General features: G+C 38.1%; 1 protein-coding gene across 1 annotated transcript in view; it reads right to left on the reverse strand.

Moving 5' to 3' along the window:
• The window catches only part of col13a1 (collagen, type XIII, alpha 1), a 58,745-nt gene extending 41,526 nt beyond the window's left edge, over positions 1 to 17,219 (reverse strand). The window contains exons 1-10 of the mRNA XM_071481498.1: positions 17,174 to 17,219; positions 11,046 to 11,081; positions 9,324 to 9,350; positions 7,376 to 7,426; positions 5,215 to 5,250; positions 4,155 to 4,181; positions 3,924 to 3,950; positions 2,320 to 2,346; positions 2,213 to 2,239; positions 1,786 to 1,812 (exon numbers count right to left, since the gene is read on the reverse strand). Of these exons, the coding sequence (XP_071337599.1) occupies positions 1,786 to 1,812; positions 2,213 to 2,239; positions 2,320 to 2,346; positions 3,924 to 3,950; positions 4,155 to 4,181; positions 5,215 to 5,250; positions 7,376 to 7,426; positions 9,324 to 9,350; positions 11,046 to 11,066 (270 nt within the window). The 5' untranslated portion in view covers positions 11,067 to 11,081; positions 17,174 to 17,219. The remainder of the gene's footprint in view (positions 1 to 1,785; positions 1,813 to 2,212; positions 2,240 to 2,319; positions 2,347 to 3,923; positions 3,951 to 4,154; positions 4,182 to 5,214; positions 5,251 to 7,375; positions 7,427 to 9,323; positions 9,351 to 11,045; positions 11,082 to 17,173) is intronic.
• Positions 17,220 to 17,855: the final 636 nt, after the last annotated feature.

The following is a 17,855-nucleotide window of genomic DNA, read 5'->3' on the forward strand; positions in this document are numbered from 1 at the left end:
AATGTTTCTTTTCTTTTCTTTCACAGGGTGAGATATTTAGGTGGATATCAAATTCATATCTGAGAGCTGGAGTCAGAATGTGCTTAGCCTAGCTGAGCACTGGAAGCAGGGGAAAATAGCCATATGCACATAGCCTGCCTATGTGCACAATGGAAAAATGCCAACACCTCTAAATGTATGAGTTATTATTTTAATTGCTTTTATGGGAATAGAACTGTAAAACAATAACTTTGAATTTGGATATGCTGGAGCTACTTGGTAAACCTGCACCACAGAGACAAATATGCCATGGTTTGTCAAGAAATTGTTCCCACTGCTTCCAGTCTCTATGCTGAACTAGGCTGATCACTTCCTGACTCCAGCTATGTGCTTATTGCATAGATATGAGATCCTTACATCTCAATCTCATAGAGAAAGCCAGTAAGTATACTCCCAAAGTACTGAACTTTTCCTGCAAAAATGAGGCTGCTGTTGAAATACACAATTACATAAAAACACAAGAAATGATCAAGCTGGCTTTGTCTTAAAAGACAAACTTTAAACGCCCTGTTCAGACATGGTATTAACATCTGTCTCGGGTGATTCGATCACAAGTGGACAGTTCTGAGTTCAGGTGTAAACATACCCAAGACACATTGAAGATGCATTTGAGATCTGATAACTGAGATCACATTCTGAGGTGGTCTGGGCCATATGTAGCCACATTCTTTTAGCAGTGTGAATGCAAATGCGTCCTGGATACAATGAATACTGTCTGTTTAGTCCCATCACAGTTTTTATCACGAAGCGAAAATATTTTACCATTTCTAATGGCTAAACCCATGTGAGCAGCACAATGATTCACTCAGCCCCTGCTTACCACTCTCTCTCACTTGCTTGCTTTCTCTCTCTCACTCACACACACAGAAGCACACAACTGACCTGTCTGTCACATCCCTGTTTATTTGCATTGGAAGCAGGGAGGTAAGATCCGATCACAAGTTGTCACTCGAGACATGTGGAGACACATTTTAAAGCCAGGTGTGAACAGACATACAGAGCTGACCACTTGTGATCTAATCAGTGGAGACGCATGTTAATACCAGGTCAGTCAAAAAAAAAAAAAAACAAGAAAAAAACAAACAAAAAAACAAACAAACAAACAAACAAAATCAGGGAGTTTCTAAACACTGAACATTTTACCTTCACCAACAGTAACCCCCCAACACCCATAGGTTCCTCAATATGAATGAGGCCTGGGATGTGAGCAGACACTGGGAATGGACCTCCCATTCAAACTGCTTCCGGGGGCAGAGAGAAGTGTATGAAAAACAAATTCAGCCCGCATATAGTTTGTTAGGTGCTTGGCTTTCTTTCAGGCTCAAAACATCCCTGGTTCTATCTTCCTCTAAACTCCCCATTCTGAAATTTATCTAGCCTGAAGTATTTGCTGTCCAGAGATGCATTACTGATAACAAGCCATAAAAACATCACACTGTTATTTTGAGGGACTTTTAAACAAGGTAGCAAATGTTTATGCTCCTCCACCCCCAGCTTTTGCAGGAGTGGTTTACTAACTGAGAGGTTAGCTATCTAAATCCCCCTAGGCCAAAAAACTACAGAGCTCTGCATGTGCTACTCATTGTGCTACCTGCCATTTGTCTGGCCAACTCATGCATAGTTTCTCCCATACACTTTTCTATTATATTCTGACATCACAAAACAGTGAGAAAACGCTGCAGGATGGAGTACAGTTATACAGTTTGTGTCATGATAATAGCATTGAAAATGTCTTTTCTTGCTTACCCGGTGTGTGTAGTCTCCACATATGCCCTGGAGAGAACAGAAAAAAAGTTCAGAAATAAGAAATTCACCACAAATACACACTAATTTGTAATAGTTCAAATTAAAGGGGCGGTCCGCAGATGTTAAAGTTATGTGAAGGTCAGTTGTAATGAGCGCATTTCAGCCTGTGAGAAGAGTATCTGTGGCTAAGGAAAAGCTTTGCCAAATCTGTGAGAACATCCTGACAGAAAAGTGATATCATAGTGATTTTGAACTTTTTCTTTCACTTTTCTTTCTTTGAGTTGCCCGACTTTATGGAAGTGTGATCCTGAATTGTGGGAGTACCTATTTAATAGTCCCTTAAGTGAAGGATCGGAATACGTACTGGCTGGTTAACTATTACTTAGTCACTGGCCAAATTGGGAAACTACTGCAAACCATGTCTCACCTTCTCCCCTTTGGGTCCAGGTTCCCCCTAGAAAGCAAATCACATGAGTGGTTATACAGTTAGCCCAAAAGACAAGCAAGTTAATATTTCAGACCTCAGAAACTTACTGGCTGTCCTTTAGGACCACGCTGACCCTGAAAGACAGCAACGCAGTTAGTCTTAAATCTGATTCAATCACTGATTTACAATTCAACATGACTGAACAAACATTCCTCCAATTAACATGTGTGAAATTAGTAAACAGCAAACAAATAAATAAGTAAATGGATGAATAAGTCTGGGTCAGGGATCTATTTTAACTTTTCGGGGGAGGACACTCTTTGATTTCCCATCAGGCCCTTTGGTGTACCCAGTGTATATAGTTGTCAGAGCTCAGCGATTGATGGGTTACTGAACCACGTACATCTGACCCCACTGAATGGCTAAGCAGCACCAAAGCCATTTTGTGAAGGAAACAGCATTTCTACAAGCCCTTTGCAATTCTCCTTGATGTTTCCCAGAAAGGCCTCTGTGTTTTGTTTACAAGCCTTCACAGACAGTGAATGTGTACGTGACTGTGTGCTTCTTGACTAAAGCGCAACTTATATACCTTATTCTGAGGGCACAGTATTTACTATATTTTACGATTTGGTTACATCATTCAGGTAAGACTGTTTACTATATTGCAGATATCCTGTGAAAGTAATCTTCTTGCACTTAAAGTTGACTGAGTAAGAAATGTTGCTTGGGGAAAAGGGGAGATGTTGTGTTTACAAGCTTACGCAGACAGTGAATGTGTACGTTACTGTGTGCTTCTGTTACTGTAATACCCCTCCACACCAGAGGTGTCTCTATATGACTGAGTAGAGCAGAATGGTATGGGTAGAGTAGAGAAAAAGAAGAGACTAAGTGTGGAGGAGTAGAGAGTAGGAGTGTGTATGAATAAAGTCATTTCCATTGTTGAAATAAATTTCCTCAACTCTACGTCGTCTCCTGTGCTAAATGCACGGCACAACACTCGGTTGTAATGGTTTGCAGATGTGCACATGGACAGCTGTGGACACCATGGATGCAAAGTTGTTTTCATTTACACTCAGCTTGGCATCCGCTTGGAGGATGCCAAATAAATAAAATAAAAATCTCAGGTCTCCTGCCAAACATGCCACATGTCCACCCACAACAACCAACACCAATCTCCTCATCTTCATTTTCCACCTACATAAATTTACACCTACATAGCTGAAAGTTGGTCAAAATAAATTGTCTTTTGAATTATGCTGAAATTAATAATTTCAAAATCCTAATCCTGCTTTATCTGCAGCATGATGTTCATTGTATGGCTATTAAAGAATGAAATTATTTGAGGATATAGAAAATTAATGTGGAATTAAATTGTTGATGCATTCAATGTTCTTAAGCCTCAGAAAGTCTAAAAGTAACCACTAACCCTGACTCAAAGCAAGAGTATGGCTAACAGTTCTAATCTGGCTATACCTTTTCTCTACTGCATGCAACCCACCATTAGCCCTTTACTGTGTTGCATCAATTAAGACACCACTCTGTTTTCTTTTTATCTTTCCTGGTTCAAAATAAATGGACACCTAAAGTGAACTGCAAAATAACGTTCAACGTAATTACTTTTATCATTAACACACATTACATACCAAAAATTTACATTTATGGTTTAATAGTATTACAGTGCAACTCTATGACAAATTTAAGGAATGCTTACCATGTCTCCCTTCAGTCCGTTCTGTCCCTGCATAAACATTAAAGTAGTGAGTACAAGTGGTAAAATAGCTAAATCAATTTTGCAAATTTTTTTATTTTATTGTGTATCATTTATATATTGTGATAATAGCAGTTATGGTCATTTTTATGGTCATTATCTTCACAGGGTACTGGGATCTGGGCACTGAATGAGCAGTTATTCAGAGTTTGACAAGAAATTGGTGAGACTCACAGGCTTGCCATCCAACCCAATTGGACCCTTGGATAAAAGAAGAAAAGGAGGTGTATGATTACTTATGGGGATCAGCAATTGCATAACACATTTCTGCAGCAACAGCTGACCTCACATCAGTTGGAAAAAAGGCTGCTGCAAATACATGACAATTAAGGCACAAATGCAGAGGTGGAAGAACAGATTATCTGAATAATAAAGCTGTAGAAAATTTTAATCAGCAGCACTTGACTGGTGGGAGGAACCTATATTGTCATTTGTGTCATTTACATACAGTATCCTCTAGCCACATATTGATCAGAGTGCATTGTGACTGAGCGTAAATAAATAATGAAATAAAATAAAAATCTCAGGTCTCCTGCCAAACATGCCAAATGTCCACCTACAACGCTATTCTACACACCTTCATTTTCCACCTAAAGGCAAGTGTTGAGCATAAACTAAATTAGCCGGTGATAGCTGGAAGACCACAGTCAGGGAACAGAGAAAAAATGTGATATATCTGATTGTAGGTGGTTGGTAGGGACTTTAGGGAGAACTACTGTATCTGTCAGAATAAAATAAGTATACTTTAGATGTCAAGACAACATTGCCTCTACCCCTCTATGATTGTAATTTTTTAAGAACAGGATATTAGCAGCATGAATGTACAGCTGACAAATCTTCAGAAATAATGTGATGTAGTCATGTCAATATAAAGTCTCAGAAGAAAGTTTCAACATCTGTGGATCTATGTCATGAAGAACTGAGGCTGTTTGTAAGAAGAGGAAGGAACTACCCACTGATAGTGAGGTGTTCTTAATAAAGTGCGGACTGAGTGTGATGCACTATAACATACCACAAAACTGTTAAGTAAGGTAATCATGAGAAATTAAAGGGTTTCTTATAACAATGGAATAAGATGGACTAATTGAAGGGACTCATTGTTTTGCGTACTGTAATTAAGCTTTGCTGTCTTTTGCTCATTAAAGTAAAATCTAGAATCTAGAATTTCCAGCATTTATACAAATCATCAAAGACTCATTCACAATATCAACCTGACAGCATGGTCAAGACTTACCGGAAAGCCTGGAAATCCTCTTGTTCCAGGTTGGCCCTAAGGAAAAGCAGAAAAACAATCAGTGTATTTATTGAAGTCTGGAATAAAAATCTGCTGGGAGCAGGTCAGTAAAAGAAAATGCCATTCTCTTTCCAAGGGATGTTCATTGCCTTTTTCTGAAGAAATGCCAGATATGGCTTGGTTGTTTTTTTAAACAAGATTTTGTAATTTGGAAAAAAACGATCTATTTTATTTCAATCTCCAATCTCCAACAACCATGTGGTTAAAACTTGTGAGGAACAGGTCATGGGATGGTGATTCCGATTTTTTTTTTGTCAAACTACTTAGATAGATCTTACCTAGATCAAGAGTGAATTTTCATGCTCAAATATTAAGCATACATGGATGCCAAGTCCTAAAAGTGCTGAAAAAGTGGAACGTCTCCTGCTACTCCTTAAAGCTGTGAGATGTAGCTAAAAGTTCTGAAAAAAGCTTGAAAGTAGATCTTGAGATTCTCTTTTTTGTACAAATACAGTACAGTGTACCTGGTTTGTGGTATATGCAGAAAGCTATTTCTTAGGTCAAGAATGAATTTAAACCAACTCAAATAATTTCTCTGAGAAATGGGAAGCTCCATTCACTGATGAAGATCATGAGATGTGGTTAAAAGCTCCTTCAAAAATTCAAAAGTTAAATATATTTTGGCAAAATAGTATTTTCAATATCAATCAACATTTCAAACTGGCATGGAAATGCATTTGCATCCAAAATGAGAAATGATTATTTCCCTCAAAACTGTCTCCTGTATACATTTAAGAAATTATTGTACATGTACTATAAACATTACACACAGAGCTCTAAAAATATCTCTGATCAGCCCCAAAATTTTATGGGTTCTTCTCTGGCCCATGACACATTGATCAACTGAGTTTAGGTCAATTTGGTTCATTACTTTTTGCGTAATGCTGCTGAAAAATTAACAGACACAAGTGAAAACATAACCTCCCTTTAGTTTAGAGAGGAAGAGAGACAGGGAGAGAGAGAGACCTACTGCTCTCCATCAAAGTTCTGTTAACTTATTGAAATAATTTAATTATAGTCTAGATTGGGTTTCTGATAAGACTTTTATCTTTTAATAACAAAATGGTTTTAGCTAAAATGGTTTTAAGAAATAACATTTATATTTTTTGACATATTCAGATTCAGCCTTGACATTGAAACTACCGTGAGGTGTCAGTTTTATGTAATGCTGCTGATAAAATGTCAGTATGACGATCAGCTTTTCTCTATCTATTTTTGCTGAGAATCAACAGAGGAAGAAACTCTAGCTGACAGCTACTGCAGTGAGGCTCAAGCTGTGCCTTAGATGCACATCTCACAGGTCATGTGGCTGCTCTAGCCTGTTAACATGGGTGCCAAAATGAAAAGCAAGAGGTTTGGTGACTGTCATGCACAGGTGAAGTAAGCAGTGTGGCCTTGGCCTAAAATTTTCTGACTGACTGATTCTAAGTCCAGGACTTGGGTCCTACTGTGCAGAGCTTCTTCCATGGCCTGTTATTCATTAGAAATGCCTATTACCATCCAGGAAGCATGGGCACATACAGGTATACATTGTAATAACCATCAACTAGAAAAACAGATGTCTGCTCCCTTAAGATGGCTGGACTCTTAGTTATTCAGTGTTTTTCTTTTTCTTTTTTTAAGTCAGATTATGAAACTTATGAAGCTATACTGTCCTCCTGAAAACTAAAAAGGAAAAAAAAAACACTAAACTAATTTGTCCTTGCAAGAATTTGGGTTACAACAAGAGGCACCATTAAGGCCTGGCGCCTGGATATCAAACACTGATGAAGTTTCTTGCTTTGCTTCCTAATAAAACAAGCATGACTAATGATCCATTTTATGACCAAAGCACATTCCAGTCCTCTTGAACGCTGGTGTTTTCACACAGTCTGTAAAAAAGTACAGTTTTATTCTATCATTTGTGGTGCATTCAACCAGTCTTGCATAAAAACAGTTTTGAAGGTCTAACTTAACCTGCGATAAGTACCCCACAAGGCTGGAAAGAACAAGTCTTTCCATTTGTCGAGCTGAATCAACAGAACCCTGCATGTTCAGCAGAGGTCTACTAATATGGCAGGCAGTAGTTTTATTAGGTGTATGAACAAGTGAAGACACTTACAGGAGGTCCTCTTGGTCCAATGATAGACAGACCTGGTTCGCCTGGTGCTCCCTACAAACAAAGACAGAAAAAAAAAAAAAATGACTAAAAGATGGAGAGGGGATTCCAGTTGCTTTCTCAGTCGCCTCCAGAGATCAGTGAAATTCGGCACACCGATGCATTCCTCTGAAGGAATCTCACACAGCCATCGTGGACATGCATATAAATGTAAAGCTCTGGTAACACTGGCAGGTTGAAAAGCAAAGTTAATTTCTGTGTTCTTGTGAAATAGGTGTGGAAGCTCAATGATGTAATGTCTATCTGTATTGGTAGATGATGAAATGGGAAAAAGTAGTCCCAGTTACTATGACTGTTGGTCAGATGGCTGGTTTGAATGTTTCTGAAAGTGCTGATCTCCTGAGACAACAGTCTCAAGAGTTTTTACTCAGAATGGAACCAACAACAAAAACCAGAGGTCAGAGGTGAATGGACAGACTGGTCGGAGCTGAGTGAAAGGCTACGGTCACTCAGATAACCATTCTTTACAACAAGCAAAAAAGGTTCAGAGTGAACAACTCATCCCACCTTGAGGTGGATGAGCTACAACAGCAGAGACCATGTCAGGTTCAACTTCCTGTCACAAAGAACAGAAACCCAAGGCTGCAGTGGACACAACAAGCTGCATTACTGATTTAATTAATTCATGATTCTTTTTTTTGCCTGCCTGAGTGGAAAACAGTGAGGAGTGTTTTTGGCCAGCATATGAATTTTATGTCCAATATTAGTGTGCATTTAGTGCCATGACAAAATGCATTGTGTGTATCCTTCAGGCTCAATAAATGTACTGAATATATTTTCTTCCACATGTTTATTGGCTAGCATCTTTTCCTTTCCTCCTTCCCTCTTTTGCATATTCCTGCATTTCTTGTTCTGTCACTGTCACCTGCTGATCTGTGGAATGGGGAGAAACCACTAGTATGCATCATACACACACATCTGCATCCTTATAGGCATGCATCAGAACAAAAAAGAATGGGAACTTTAAAAACATTGCTTCATTGCATTAAGAGCAATCACAACTCAAGTGTACATTAATTTAAATTTAGGGTTAAGTTTTACGAAGCAGCTGTGAATTTAAGTCGATCCACATCTGAATTGATTTTCAGTGACAAACTTAAAATCAATCTTCAACAAAATGCAGCAAACATCACGTTTTGTGGGTAGAGTTCATTACATTGATGTGAATGAAAGTGATCATTTTGATTTTTATGTCCCTGTACTGCTGACAGTGGAAGATTTACCCTACATTTAACATCTCTGTTGATGTACTTTTGCAATTCCTAAAGCCAGTTGGAGCCTAGAGTAAGATTTGCCTTGCATGTAATTTCCGCCTTGAGACCAATATCAATTTTTTTCTCTCCCAGCTGGCAGCTCATATTCATTGTAAATTCAACATGACAGAGAGCTAGGATTATCAGTGGCACAATACACCAGTAACAACATAATTTATCTAAATCTCTCACCACTTTCTTTGGGGAGTCTTAAATTAGAACTTTCAGATGCTTATGTGACAAATTGTTACTATTGTGTTTCAAAATGTAGAGTTCAGGCAACCCAACCAGGGTGGGACACCATTTACAGAAATTGATCCTTATGCTGTTTAAAAATACAGAGTTGAGTTCCTGATATAAATCACATCGTATCTGTACACAAAATACTGCTCTGCATTTCTAACCACCAACACCACCACCCACTAAGCCCCATCTTAGCAATGTCTCAAATGACAGCCTAATGTATTTATCTTTCATCATTTTTCCTCGACTCATCCTACTTACTTAGACTGGATTGACCATAGGTGACCAAAGTAACAAATGACACCAAGCCAAAGCCAGACATTTATAGGACAGAGTTGTAGTTTGTCTTTGACTGGTGATAAATTACATAATCCTGCTCATGCTCCTAAACTTACCTTCTCCCCTGCTTGTCCTTTTAAGCCCTGGGATCAGTCACAGCAGACACAGTAGCATGCAAAAAGGTGTGAAGGGAGGAGAGAGACACAAGAGAGAGAGGAACCAGTGTTAGAGTCATGGAGATGGTTCAGGGCATGCAGTGTCCTCCAAGACTAGTGATGGGGAAGGGGGTGGGGAGGGCTAAGAGGAGCTGTTATATACGTGTAACTTAAGTGCTCTGAAGTGGAAGCTAAAGGCCTTAATACGTTTCATACAAAGAGCTTATCAAACTGTAAAACAGTATCTGAAACATCCTTTCTGACAGTTGAATCAGGGGTCCACCTATTCATTCAACAATTTTTGTTTCAAGACAGATAATTCCACATTCATACTTATTTTATGCTGCTTTTTTCAGTATTCACACATCAGTTAATATGTGTTCAACTGAGTGCCTTAAATGCTTTCAAAGAGAGATAGTCCAAAGTGGTAAGATTCATCATGATGATATTACATCACATGCAAAAAAGACACAGTTCTTGGGGGGATTTTTGCCAGCAGATTGTGGCGTGATGGGATTTTGCACAGCCACGTTCTTTTACAGCATACTGAGACATTAAGGTGGTAAAAAGCTACATGTAACCTGACTAAATATACAGCAAGTGCAGCATGAAGAAGACCTATTTATTAGACACCCCGATACATCAAACCTGATTAAGGGTTAAACGTCACTTCATTTCACTTCCTTTAAGAGGGGACATGAGGGAGACACAACTCTAGGCAGAATTTGTAGAATTAGACAAACATGTCAGTTCACTGAAGCTGGTGTTTTATTTAAAATCGGACAAAAACACGTCAATGTTGTACACCTTTGATGTATTAAATATAATACATGTTGGATAACTTTGCACTGAATTGATTTGAATGCTTCTAATTCATAGTATCCATACTAAAAGCTGTTGCAAAGACCTTTATGGCACTTTTTAATATAAATATAGAACATCTGTTACTAATAAACCTCAGTCAGTTGCTCTTAGCATTCAGATATTCAAACTCTAGTCTGATAATTGAGTTTTCTGAATTGTTTTCATGCTGTGAAAATTCCTTACCTAGGTGAGAAGCCTGTAAGCTATGGAGACCACAGTGTTGAATATAATCCACATGTGGCAAGGATGACACAAAAAAACTAATGAAATGAATTGTGTGGTAAACCTGTAAAAAACAGTCTGTTCACTGCACAGCGATGACTGGGAGTAATACCAAAGTAAAACAGATGTTGTAATAACTTATTGAGTAATCAATAGTCTGCAAATGAAATGGCCAGCAAACTAGTGTTGGGAAAGCTTTGGTTTGCTGACTTTTTAAATTCTGTGCTGACAGAAAAAAGACTGAAAATGTGAGACTAATAAAACCATTAATATACTAAACATAACATACAATTAGAGTATCTGTAGTTGTGGTAATGGCTGTCTTTCTTATTTGTACAGTGATGCCACAATTAACAAATTATGATTAAAAAGTTTGTCCCACCTGCACATATGCAGACAGTTAAACACAATATCACATGGCTGTACCATAGGTGTGCAGGGCCTTTAAGAGTAAATACTTTATAGTTTTAAAACTAGCAGCCTTTGTCTTAATTCACTGCTTTCCTTAAAACTGATATGTTGCTTTTGACATTGGGGCTGTCATATAAATGTAACTATTACTATAGTGTGCTGGATACACAAACCCAAGTCACTCACCATTTTCCCAGGAATTCCCATACTTCCTTTGTCACCCTATTGACCAGTGCAAATTCAGAGGAAACAGGGGTCATTAAGAACATTCGACTGAACTCCTAAAAGGATACCTTGCCATTTAGACTTACAGGCTGTTTGTCATTTTCAAGGCTCATGTAATCTCTTATTAAACTGAATTTAATTTAAACAAAATCAGCTGACACATTATAAGTTGCTTTGCTACTTTTTCAGTGCTGTTATGATTGATCATTAAACTTAAATGGTCCTACTTTTGGGAAAGTTATACTAATACTCAGTATACACAGTTTGTTAAAGTCCTAATGCCATGGTATCCATTTAAAGAATAAAATAAATTGTGTTGAGAGGACTTAGTGGGTTCATCATGCCATGCCTAATGTTAAGACTAGAGACAAGCATTTCATTATACTATGACCAAAAAAACTACTCTGACGTAGTCATACCCAACCTAAGACTCCTGACAGATCTGACATAATGTTAAATCAGCCTCAAATATTCCCTCCATCAAGTGGCCATGACAAAAACTGTATTCTGACACATGTTCAGTTTGGGTCCTGCTCCATGGCTTTATGGATACTTGCCCACCCAGTATTTTCTTTTTCACTACTTGAGATAACTCTAAACTTGAGTTGTGTCAGAACGACTTGAATGAGGGCATCTATTGCTGAAGAGCTCCCTCTGCCAAGAGGGATAAGGCTAGCTGTAGCTGCAGGTAAGTCATAATGTTGACCTGCACTGACACAGTGCATGGCTGAGCAACCTGTGAATAAACCTGTGCAAGAATTTGGGTACACACGATTGATGTATCGATAATGAACTATTAACATACATCATAGACCTCTTCAAGTCTGAGAGATATTCACTGGTTTGAGAGCCTGAAAAGCCAATTCAAAAAACAAATTATTATACATTTCATTATCAATTCAAATCCACTCACAGTCCTGCTCAAAGTGACACATATCGACCACTGGGGAGTTGTTTCTGCCTCAGAAAAGCAAACTGGTTGTCATATATAGGAGGGTGCCTCATGCTGGACAGACTGTAAAGCCATTTTTGCTTTATATTTCAACAATGTCGTGTAACACTAGTTTTTAATCCTCTGCATCATACACTATATGTTAAATCAGCTACTTACCACCAATGTAAGTGCTACTTGTAAAATACACACCCATGAGACCACATTTGTTCTCATAGAGGAGCAGATGACAGCAAAAATCTGTAATTTCTATGTGCATGCACCATTTCTTGTCAATCCCTTGTGCACACACAAGTGTGACAGAGGTGAATTCCACAAATGGACACCACTGAATGCAGTGGCAAACACATAAAACCATTGTTTCTAAAGAAATGCTGGACATAATTGGTATCAAACTGGTCTGATATAAAGAAAACCTTAAAGATTATAATTTTAAGGAATTAAAGATGTTTGACATTAATCCTAGTGATATTTTGGTGAGACCCTCATGGCACCTCACAATCAGGCTGTCTTTGGGCAATGCATGCATTTTAAATGCTAAATTATGGAGTTTAAATGCCATAAAGCCACTGCACTACTAAACCACAAAACCACTGCATCTTATTTGTCTCTGTTCTGACATAATGGCAACCTGTATCACTGAATGCCAAGGCCAGAGCAAATGACAGCTAGATGAACATTTTACCCAAGAGTCATATTTTCCTCTCAAAAACATGTTTCCACAGGATTTCCAACTGCAGTCAACAGTTTTTATCTGCTGTAATGTTTTATCAGAAGTTGTTTTAAATAGGACTGTTATATTGTCAAATATTTCCTTAGCCTTCCTTTCCTTCCCTCTTGGCCAAAATCAAAGTCCAAGAAATTTTCAGTGTGTGCTCCATGTGTCCAACAAGTTATTTATGTTGGTGTAAAATGTGAACATTCTTCTTCTCAAGCAATATACCTGTTGAGTTATGACAAATGAGTTTATACTGCACCCCACCTCTCCTGTGTAGACAAGTCTGGATATGGATTTAGCTATTCTCAGTCCTGGCACATTAGATTTGCTGGTATCTCTGTTATTAGTATGTGGCCTATTTTTAAAGTACTTAAAACAAAAAATAGGCTCCATAAAATACTGTCAGGCTGAGTTATTTAAAGGCCTGTTTATGATTTAAACCAAAACCTTTAATGCAGAGCTTGGGGCTAATGTGCCTAACGTGATTATTTGGTGTAACCACAAAATACAACCTTCACTAAAGTAGTGTTTTCTAACCATTAGACAAATAGAGTGTTTTGTAAATCCTCAACTAGTTCATGTGTTGCACCACACTTTCACAGACAGAAACCTGGTCACTGCTGCACTATTCCTCCTGCTGTATATCCTGAGCATGTTTCTATAAATTATTCCTTCCTGAAAACATATAGTGCCCGTCCACTATTCCCTTGTAGCACCTGTCTCCAGCAGTTTTCAGTTATGAGGGTCTTAAAAGTCTTACATTCATGGGTGCCTCACTACACACACGCTAGGCCTTGAGATGACAAACACACTGCAGAGAAAAGGATTATTGCAGGTCCTTATGAGTGGAATGTCAAGGTGTCTAAGGCACATTTACAGCCCTAATTAGCCTCAGCTGGACCCTAGATTCAGGCCAAATACACAGGAGCACACACAAATTCTTGTGCTATGTTAGTTGTGAGGACACTCGTTGATTCTTCGCGCTAAACCTAATTCTAACCTTAACCCCAAAACCAAGTCTTTACTCTCAAACAGTACTTTGAAGTTGTGAGGACAGGCCAGAATCTCCTCACAAAAATGGTTTCAAAACAAAATCTGTCCACACAACTACTGAAAGACATGTACATGCAAACACTCACAGGCACATAGCTGACAACTGTCACACCAGCTCTACTCTCCACCAATGTGCAAAAATCAGCAAAAATCTCAATATAGTTTTTATGAACTATGAGTGAATTATTAAATCTTAAACTGCATGTGCCTAGCCATGGGGTTAGGAGGAATTATAGGAATACTGCACACAGTGAGCTTTATCTTCCTGTCACAAAATGTCCATGATCCATCCATCAAATAAGTAGGGTCTACATCCTTTGGTTAATGCAGACCTATGATGTCACATTCTCACATAAACACCATCTATGGAAAACATTGCTGGTCCAAACAAGTGGTCCACTTTAAAAAAAACAAACCACATCCTGCCGTCATTATTCAGTCTGCTTGTGACCTCATTTCCTGCTGCTTTATGGATGTAATAAATCACAAAGGATCTCATCCTGACTTTGACGCAAAGTGTCACCAATTTGCTGTTTGTAACTGGTAACATAGGACAAAGGTCAGATTGCCACCTGTTTTCATTATTTCATTATGGGGTCCATGTGGGTTTGACACACTGAAACCACTAGGTCAGCAGCAAGAGGAGAGTGTTACTTTGAAAAAACTGAGATAGGCTAGTAAATTTCATTCAAGCAACCAAGATTAAAACAGCCAAGACACCGTGATGTTTTGAATAGAAGATACTGTTAAGGTTTTAAAGCTATAAGCGCTTAACTCTACTGCTGTACTGACATCTCTCGGGTTTCTGATTTGATCACAGAAATAAAATAGAATCAGATTATTCAATTATTTCTAATTCCATGTTTAATGTGTCTAGAAACGCTTGAGTTCTATAAAATTAATTTGATGCAGGGGGTTCAAGTTTAATGCAACCCAGTTTCCTTAAAAATACTCTCATGCACAATGAATTTGCAGTAGGAAATGTGTTTTTGAGGAAACATAATCCTGCCTAGATGACATTTTTCCTACATAATGAGGAAACATTTATTGAACAAATCTACAAAGTACAGTATTATCATTCACATCACTGCCTGTACATGACATCATTCATTTTTCAATATTTAACCACTATCGTTTCCTAACTACAAAGTATTTCAGTGGTGTAAATCTGTGTTACCTGTTATGGTGCATTAATTTACCTTTATTTCCCAACTCTCCCACTCTGAGGCAACGAATGGTTTTCTTAAGCCCCATGTCTAGTATGTTTCTGTAATTGATTGTAACCATCCAGAATAGGCAAAAAGTATCAAAGAACAGTCCAGTGAGATGAGACTTTAAAGCATAATTTGGAGGCAGGGCTGACATGTGGTCACAGGAGCACATGGTGTGACAAGAAGGTGAGATTATATGCTTTAGTAAACCTTTTTAAAATTACATGAACTATAAACAAAAAATAAAAGTCTGTGTAAATATGAAAGTGTAGAGAAGCATTATCAGGTTTTATGATTTTTTTTGTACATGTTCAGTAATTCAGTTTTTCTTTTCATTGCGCCAGTTAACACATTTTGACACAAAAATGGACATAAGAATGTTGAATGAAAAGATGGACGAAAAGAGCAGGATTTCCATGATAGGCAAATCCTCTCTGACAGTGAGGACAGTGAGAGGCAGCAATGAGGTGGAGGAGAGGAATGGAGAAAAAGGTCTGAGCAGAAGTGAAAAAATAGTTTTGAATATTTGTCTACAATGAGCTATACAGGATTCGGCCTCTTGTAAATCACAACCTCATTAAGCTGAAACAACTTTGTATGCGTGAGATATTGACTGTGGATGAACAAATGGTGCCATTTAAGGGCAAGAAGCAGAACTGAGTAATAGCTACCTAGTAAACCAAGACAAGTCCTTGCTGAATCAGATGGTGGTTCACACAATTTTTAAATTTATACAGGGAAAGTTGTCTATTCACCTGAGCTTCCAAATGTAGGGGTAAGTGGGAATGTAGTACTGCCCCTGACAGAACCAATACCAAAGAAAAGGAATTTCAAGCTGTTCTTTGACAACTGGTTTTGCTCAGCTCAAGTGATGCTCATGCTGTCCCAGTAAAGCATCCAATGCACTCTAATCGCTTATTAGGCATGATGCTATTGACCTGAAAAGACCTGACTGTGGGGCCAAATGTGTTGGAGATACTCCTGCATGCACAAAAGAAAACTATCAAAATGCCATGTCCTGCAGCAGTATTCACATACAGTCTGCACATGGGAGGTGTCAACTTGATGGATTCATTGATTGCTTTATATTGCACCAACATCAAGTCAAAGAAATGATACTACCTTGTCTTCAATGATATACAGTAGATAGGTATAGATATGGCAGTGGCCAGATATTGGCTAATGTACAAGACTGTGCAGACAATGCAGTGACAAGACGTGAGCACATGTGTCTTTAAGGCTTCAAGTTCCATACCCAAAGTGATGTGCAAAATTGTGATGTACACCCCTGTTTCACAGCACAGAAGAATTTTTTTCAGACTTGAGTGAAATCTCATTACATGAAGTATATGATATTACATGACACAAACCTATATGAAATCTAATATGTAAATATGTTTCTTTCTTTCTTTTTAAGTTTTTTGGGGCTTTTTATGCCTTTATGATAGATCAGTGGAGACTGACAGGAAAGGGGTAGAGAGAGGGGAATGACATGCAGGAAAGAGTCAGACCGGTCGGGAGTCGAACCGGTTACTGCCTACTAAGAGCGTCTTGTGCTGAACGTGATATGCGCCCTAACCACTTGACTACTTGGCCGCCCATGTAAATATGTTTCTGTTATTTTTTTCTCTTTGCTTAATGAGTTGTTGATATTTTTATTTTGTATTGCTCTCTGAGCATTGCCTTACAAATCTATGAATCCTTTATTTCAAGAAGCACCTTGTATGTAACAAATGCAAGATTGTGTCATTTCTTTATTCAAAACTTACATTGTTGCATTGTAATGTAATGTGTGATGCCAACTTCTCCTTTAGTTTATACTGGATGGCTCAATAAACTAACCTGGTAATTTTTTTCTTCTTTCAAAAGTTGTAAAACCTCACTTTGATTAATGCAGCAATTATGTTTCCTCCAAAACAAGTTTATCAAAGCAAATTAGTGAGATATAGTATACATTTGCTGGGGACATAGTTGTTTAAGGATCATCTGATAACAACAGCTGGATATACTGTATTTAATTTCACTGTATATATGATCCTTAAACTCATTTGAAAATCCAAATAAAGAGTATGCAGAGAGATCAATACTGCAGTGATCACATATGCAAATAGTGTATATAGAGACACACAAAAACACCAGTTAAAAAGAGAGTTACCGGAAAGCCTGCTCGTCCAGGTGGACCCTGAAAAAGGGGTGAGAGAATTGGTACAAAAAGGATAGAGTAAATTTTACAGATAAAGTCCACATAATCAAAGATACCTGTACTGTACCAGGCCAGAATAAAATGAATAGGAGAGACTCCAGGTAGTTACTTGTAGGGATGTCACCATACCAGAAATTCCACAAGTCTCAATACCAAACTGGACACATCAGCAAAAAGAGGCTGCAGCACACACCATGTCCAAACATGCGCACACAAACACACATCCCTCTATATAGTATGCAAACAGTAGTTCAAATAGACTAATATGGTGACAGACTGATACTGTCAAAATATTCATTTAACCACAGTTCCCACCTCACAGATGTTTGCCTCCACCAGTCAAGTTGCAGGAAAAATGGTCACCATCTCCCCTTCCTGAGTTACAGTGCTGAACGATGGCCAGAAGTGTTTTTGCTGAACATTATGACAACACAATGAAGTTGACATTTAAATGTTTGGTTATAAATCATTATCATTTAATTGTTTAATCTTATTAGAAATTTGTGTCATGACTTCCATATGAATTCTTCATTTATGGCCAATTGTGGGGTCACAGTGACCTTCAGTGTGACCTTTGACATTTGACCACCAAATTCTTATCCGTTCATCCTTGACCCCAAGTAACATTTGTTCC

The sequence above is a fragment of the Trachinotus anak genome, unplaced genomic scaffold (genome assembly GCF_046630095.1).
Source record: "Trachinotus anak isolate AG129_WGS33_773 ecotype Australia unplaced genomic scaffold, CSIRO_AGI_Tana_v1 ptg000007l, whole genome shotgun sequence".
NCBI lineage: Eukaryota > Metazoa > Chordata > Actinopteri > Carangiformes > Carangidae > Trachinotus > Trachinotus anak.